At 40.3% G+C, this 7,500-nt stretch overlaps 1 protein-coding gene across 1 annotated transcript in view; it reads left to right on the top strand.

Moving 5' to 3' along the window:
• LOC136837486 (uncharacterized) overlaps positions 1-7,500 on the top strand; it is a 14,858-nt gene that overhangs the window by 6,011 nt on the left and 1,347 nt on the right. The window contains exon 2 of the mRNA XM_067102278.1: positions 4,682-7,500. This exon is cut by the window's right edge and continues 1,347 nt beyond it. Coding sequence (XP_066958379.1) covers positions 4,751-7,500 — 2,750 coding nt within the window. The 5' untranslated portion in view covers positions 4,682-4,750. The remainder of the gene's footprint in view (positions 1-4,681) is intronic.

Genomic DNA, 7,500 nt, shown 5'->3' with positions numbered 1-7,500 from the left:
CAGCAAACACCTTAGGAAAAGTGCTGGGAATTTTAAGCCTGGAGTACCAAAACTGATTTTAATGGGCTTTGGAAAGGTCGGGAGGAGGGGTTGGGGGGGGGGGGCCTCTTCGAATGGATGCCTGCCTTGGCCCTGGTAGTGGGACATTGGTGAGGAGGGCTTGTTCGCGAAGACCTCTATTATAATGGCCGGTGCTAATCCGTACTCTAGACTTTTAAGCCAACGTTTGCCTCCTTTTGAGTAGCTTCCACAACAAACTTTCACTTAAAACTCTCTCTCTCTCTCTCTCTCTCTCTCTCTCTCTCTCTGTGGGTAGGGGGGGGGCCGCTTTTATAGAAAGATCGTAGGAGTAAAACTACTAAACCCTGCTAGATCAAATGAGGACCTTCCGACCGAACGATAGTGTGATAAGGCCAGATTTCAGTACAAGATCATGCATCATGATATGCGTAATATTTTATAGCATATCACGGAAGCTGGAATAAGCAACCAGTTGGGAGCCAAAAGGAAATACAAAGTTCTGCGCAATGGCGAAAACAAAAAAACAGCTTAGACGGGAAACGCATGCGCATACCCGACCACTATCGTACGCATGCAAATATGCACACACACGCACGAGAATGATTTTGGAAAATCAGTGTTGTGCGCGAAGGGGGTGGGGAGGGAAGAGAGATGAGGATGGGATTTTGGGAATGGGAAATGAAAGGAAATGAAGTGGAGGGTAAAAGAGATGGTTGGGGGATGAGGTTAGGGTTGGGGGGCTGAGGAGCTCAGCCATGAAGGAGAGAGGGGTGAGTATAGCGTAAGAGAGAGAGAGAGAGAGAGAGAGAGAGCGGTGGTTGGGGGTGGAGGAGGCTGGGTGAGGGAGGGAGAGGAATTGATGGGAGAGCGAGAGATGGGAAAAGCGAGAATCAATTAGAGACTTAAAAGCATAAACGCCTTTGAACAGCCGCCCGCTGAGGTGTTTTAAAAGCAAACGGTTAGATTGGTCCATCCAAGGCTTTTGTCATATTTGTTTGTGTGCGTGTGTGTGTGTGTATGTGTGCGTGCGTGCATGTGCGTGTGAGGCTCCAAGTGATCATACGACAGAGAGAGAGAGAGAGAGAGAGAGAGAGAGAGAGAGAGAGAGAGAGAGAGAGAGAACCTGACTTTGTCTGGTGTTTATTGCTATTCTCTCTTGTCCGAATTCCCACAAAATAGGATCCTTGATTAGACTCAACCATGGCATCTGAACAATAGTTGTTTGACGAGATGCGAATTGGCATTGAACGCGAAGCGGTTTTAGACTTACAACGATAAGGGAAGGAAATCGACTGTTATTGTTGCCGTTATAACATAGGTGTATTATTATTATTGTTATTATTAGAAACAGTAATAATTACACCATCGATACTCGCAGTGAGGGCCGAGAAAGAGCCCTCAATAATGAAAACAGGTGTGTGTGTGTACTCGTTAGTGACATTATTGCCTCCGCCAAAGAGCATATCCCATTGGTTTAGTTTGCCCCTTTGCAAGCAGGATTTCGCAAAGGTTATGCGTGGACTTGAAAGAAAATTTTGCAGAAGATTAAAGTCTTCTTGCCTGGCAACAAGTGAAAGAATTTTGCGAGAGACAGGAATGTCACTTTTGGGGAGGAAGGATTTTGATCGGGTGGATTGTTCGCTTGACCAACGTTTGCGTTTTCCGAGCGCTCTTCTTATCCCAAAAGAAAAGCTGGACTTATTATTATTATTATTATTTTATTATTATTATTATTATTATTATTATTATTGTTATTATTATTATTATTATTATTATTATTATTATTATCATTATTATTATTTAGGAAAGAAACAGGAATTTTAAAGTATAAATTTGATCCCAGACCGTGGTCAGACTTTGATGTGCGTCTACATATACTTAATTTTTTTTTTTTTTTTTACTATGCGTGATGGATTTTTGGAAATGGACCTGGGGAATATTTGACAACAATTACACGCTAGCAAGCTTTGGATGCGCATTTATTTTCCATTCCAGTGTATGAGTGTATGTATGCATGCAAATGTTTGAGTTGATAAAGGACTGAACTGCTCTAGGAAGGGAGGACGAAAAATCGTTAACGTGTGATATAAGGGTGTGGGTGAGATCTTGCAAGTTTAAAATATTCTTCGGATATTATTTTAAACAATTAAGATTTGATCTAAATAGTTCATCTACTGATGCTTACTTAGACACGCACGTGCATCATAATTATATATATATATATATATATATATATATATATATATATATATATATATATATATATATATATATATATATATATATATATATATATACATATATATATATACACATACACATATATATACGCCTATGTGTCTTATATATGTGTCTGTGTATGTGTACACACACTAGAGAGGCGCTATGTTCTTTACAAAGGAGATAAAAGTAATGCGGCGGAAATCCGTTATGTATAATACCGCACTAGTGAACACGGCCCTGGCGATGATGTGAGGGGTAGGGGGGGGAAAGGGACGAATCCCGGAAAAAGAGGGGAGTTTCTGCTTTAACCTCTTCCTCGTCGTTTCCACTGTATTACCGCTACCGCTTTTTACTATATGTGTGTGTGTGTGTGCGTGTAGATCCGTGCACACACGTGTACGTATACACCCACGCTCACAGGAGATACGCAAACAAAATCTTGTGCACACACGGAGGGCCTACTCAAGAGACAATGAGATACATTGAATCGCTTCTGTTTGCTTCCCAGATCTTGCTGAAGTTTGCATTTTCTTTTTCGTAACGGTGTCAGTGTTTCCTTCTCTCTCTCTCTCTCTCTCTCTCTCTCTCTCTCTCTCTCTCTCTCTCTCTCTCTCTCTCTCGGCAATATTTGTTTGTATTTTTCAGCTTGTCTGCACAGCATGGAATTATTATTTAACGTTCGAGGTTTGTCCTGTCATATTTTATTGCCAGATTGTCATTCTACGGTTACTAGTATACCTAAAATTCGTATAAGAAAGTTGTAATTTCTCTCTCTCTCATCATGAAGTAACATGCTATTGTAATTAGCATTTATAAAGGAGATTTTGCAATAACAATTATTTTTAAACCGATTTAGCCATTGTATGATGATGATGATGATGAAACCGTTATTGCAAATATAATGAGTATTGTTGCCATATGAGTTGCTTGATCGATGCCTTTGATATCATTATTACGTACTTAATTCGTACGTTCTTCCTGACCGTTAACACCATACACGAGGCAAACCTTGCATTAATATTGACTCCAGTTAATATTCACTCCAGTAATAATCAATCTGCTACGCGCTATGAACTTTAATAGGAGAGCGCTATCACAGATAAAGTGAATTTCACGGTTTTTCGGTGGCCACAGAATAAACAACTTTAGAAGTGTTCATGATCTGCGACTGTCAGATTGAAAAAGACGACATTTTCGCGGCGAAAATTAATAAATATAGCTGATATTTACAAAGCAAAAAAATAAAAAAAGTATTGGATATTAAGCAATGGGAAGTTACTGAGCGGGAAAAAGAATACAATCCACCGTAGTAAAATAAGCTCCTGAAATCTGGAGCGATAATGGAGAAAGTAGGAATTTAAAATCTGCTGTTGCTGTCGCGGTATATATAGGCTATATCTGAATGAAGACAGAAAAATGCAAGTCTATAGTTATTTCGCTATAATTATTTCGCCGAAAACTCTGAAAAAGAATAAAAAAAGGATTATTTCCCAGCTTCTATCTGCAATGTCAATACTTGGCTTTTCCCTTTGACTTTGCCCGGTCTGCACTTTTTGAGTGATTCTTCTGTAATGTGAGAGGTCTTTTGAATTTAATGCCTTAAGCTCGTGCTCTCCAAGACAGATATTACATTCTCTCTCTCTCTCTCTCTCTCTCTCTCTCTCTCTCTCTCTCTCTCTCTCTCTCTCTCTCTCTCGTTTTTAGCTTGCTTCTTTTCACTGTATATTCTTTGTCGCTAATCCGTTTCTTGCCGTACCCCCCAAAAAATATTCTTTACCAAACCAAGGAATGAGTAACGCGCTTTAAAAATTACCAACTTCCTCCTTCCTACTCTTAACAAGACGAGTGGTTCACCGCCGAAGTTTTATTTTTTATTTATCAACAGTTTTTTTTTATTTTTTAATCAAGTTTAACTGCCTTTCCCTTGAGGCTGTCTTTTAGCAGTAAAATTTAAATCTTGGAGAATAACTGGGACTTGGCTTTTTGCTCTATTACAATATAATGTCTTTACATGCATGAATATGTAAAGTCTTAAATACATATTTCAGTTTTATTTATCAGAAACGGCTTCATGTATTTTAATGCAATAAATATGGAATACCTTAAGGTTTATTTGGATAAACATGGAATAGGTTCACGAAATACATAGTACATCTTCTGCGTAGAAAATAGTAATTTTTTTTACCTGTTGTTATATGGGTAACTAGATGTAGATATGGCTCCTTTGTAAAAAACGATATAAACTAAGTTTATATAAATATTTGTAATGATTCTTTGGCCCTCTAAAGCTTGAAGTGTTTCATTTTTTAAAGAATATTAATGTTGAAGACATGTTGTTATTGTTTATTGTTATTCATTATGTTTTGCTGAACAAAAACATTTACTTTCTCGTTTTTTTTGCTGAACAAAAACATTTACTTTCTCGTTTCTTTTCCAGGTCCAAAAGGAGCCTGATGCCGAAGGCGTTGCTGTGTATGTAGTGATTCCTGAAACATTTGCAGCCAAAATGTGTCAACAAGCTCATGGACGTCGCGCACAGACAAGATTGTTCATCGCTGTCCTATCATGGTGCATTTTACAAGATGCTTCAGCTCAGCTTGGCCTCACTTCGCCATCATCAACTTCTATGACTCTAAGATCAGGTGGTGGAATTTTAGCCCTTCCCCTCACCGGCCGTGCCCCTAAACAAGCTTCCAGTCTTCTCACAAAGCTGACTGATCGTCAGTTACCTTCTCAACGCAGTGCGTCTACGAGGGAGAGTGAGATTGCTGCCATATTTCGAGGAGTTGCATATGGGGCCCCTACATTCTCTTCCAATACAAGTACATCTACACCCACAGCTCCTACTGAAAGTACTACCACAACCACTTCTACTGCACCTCCGACAACAACTTCTTTCATTAACAGTGTTCACGATCCAGTCAGATCAGAACTCATGAGGCATCAAATAGAAAAGGAAATTGAATTTGTTATGACAACAAGAACAGTTCCCAGTGTCATTGAAGTGAATGCAGATTCAATTCCGTATGTTTTACATGAGGAAGATAGCTTTAGAGATACCTCTTACCCACATCGTACTCCTGGCCCATCCATTCTGAATAAGGATATTGCCAGGTTTCCAACAGTACCAGCAATATCAGGAGATACTTTACTTGTGAACAAAAACCATGTTGGTGGTATCAAAAATGAAAATGATATTTTTCCTAAAACTGATGTGAAGTGGGCTTTAGGAGCTGCCTGGTGGATACATGTCTATGTTTCTGCTGGTTTGTTTGCACTTACAGCTGCTGCTAGTCTTTGCTGTTTGGCACGATTATCTCCTGCAACTCATTTGGTCTCCCGTCTTCGGTACAGAATCCTGCTTGCCCTTGTGTTTCTAGCTGCTATGCTGCGATGCCTACATTTGTTCCATGATCCTTACGGAATTGAGAACCGTCTCCCAGAATTCATAACAGCTGTTATTGAGGAGATTAGTTGGCCATGTTTGATAGCTGCTGTAGCTGTTGTAGCTCTATCATTGTACCAGTCTAGTAGATGCTCTCGAGTATTCCCCAAAAGTTCACGTTTACCATTTGCACTGGCATTTTTTACCACAGCTCATCTCATTATATCCATCACTGCTCATCTTGTAGCTTCCTTAGTGGAAAAGTATGCATTTCCCTTGAGAATAACAGCTCAGTCCCTTGCTGTGATCTGGGGAAGCTTTGTAGGATTTTGCAGTTTATGGGCTGTCTGGAAAGTTGAGAGATCTGCTGGGAGGTATTCAGGCCATCTATTAGGCCGTCTCAACCGCTCAGCAACAGATGACTTGGTGTCATCTAGTCAACCTCACTCAACAGTAAATCGTGGGGCTATACTGATCCTGATAGCAGGTGGTGGACAAATAATGCTGTCTGCTTTGCACTTTTATATAATGTTGGCACCTGTATCACCAACAAAACACATCTGGGTCTGGTGGGGTAGAGTCAGCATGGCTCGTGGTCTAGAGCTTATTATCAGCGTTGCTGTTCTAGCAGGTGCATTTATTCTCACTTCTGGGAGACCATCTAACAGTAAACAGGATAGTACTATATTCTCTGTTCTGACAAGTTGTGGTAGAGATAATAAAAGCGTTAAGGGAGGACGTAGTGCCAATGTTTTCCCAGTTCAAAATGAAAAAAGACAGATACTTGGAAGTTTCAATTTTCACACAAGCAAACCGTCAGTGAATGATGGCATCAAAAGAATGCCAATTGACTGGACTTATACAACTCCCCGCTGTGCTAATAAAACTGGAACAATGGACTCTGTTACCTCTGATTTTCAGTTGCTCTGGAATCGTGACCGAACTCAGTCAGCAGCAGGGTTTAGACCATCATCAATGCTAGTCAACGATAGTGGTTTTGTCAGGTTTCGAACCCAAGTGGACCCTGAACAACCCATGGATGAAGTGTTCAACAAGTCCTCCCTGAATTTGCATATTGCGTCAACACCAATACAATACAATAATGTTCATAATTATAGTACCCAAACCCTTCCAAATAGTAGATATTATTGTAAACCCAACACTGCTAGTCTGTCTTCACCAGAACGTACACCTCTAAGAAATCCCATTAGAGCTCAAACCGTTCGTGCCCAAAGATCTAGACCTGATTACCTGCGCCACCATATGAGGAATAGAACTATGTCCCACATAAATAATAAGCCTACATGGACACCAGTTTCCTCAGCAAGTAAATATGATGTTAGAACCCTAGATAAATATGAAGTTGCCTCTTACTACAATAACTCTATTGCATCCAATAGCAGCAATATGTACTCAACCCCCCACACTGTGTCTCCAACCCCACAATATTTACCTCCCCATAGTGTTCAAAATCAGCTACCTGAAGTGCACGGAACTCCCCATCTTTATGAAGAAGCCAGGCATTTAAAACCACCATCTGCAGAAGGAATAAGTGGCATTCTGGAACCTAGCACATGTTCATCCCTCTCAGAAATTCATGTTGACTATCTTACTGATGTATCATCATCAAATGACTGCATGAACCAGCACTCTTTACCCTATACTAATTGCTCAAAGAGGGATCAGAGTATGCTTACCCTTCCCTTAAGCTCAACACACACCAGCTATGCTCAAAGTCTCCCAACACACACAGCACCCATGGGAAGAACTCCCCCAACTCACCTGCCAGATATCACCCCTGACTCTGCTGTTATCCTCGACTACTCCACTTCTGCAGAGACAGAAGAGGAGGGAGACAAAGACAGCAGAAA

This window comes from Macrobrachium rosenbergii, chromosome 59, assembly GCF_040412425.1.
Source record: "Macrobrachium rosenbergii isolate ZJJX-2024 chromosome 59, ASM4041242v1, whole genome shotgun sequence".
NCBI classification, from domain to species: domain Eukaryota; kingdom Metazoa; phylum Arthropoda; class Malacostraca; order Decapoda; family Palaemonidae; genus Macrobrachium; species Macrobrachium rosenbergii.
Note: the sequence above shows the minus strand (reverse complement) of the source record. Positions and strands in the feature narration are given on the sequence as shown.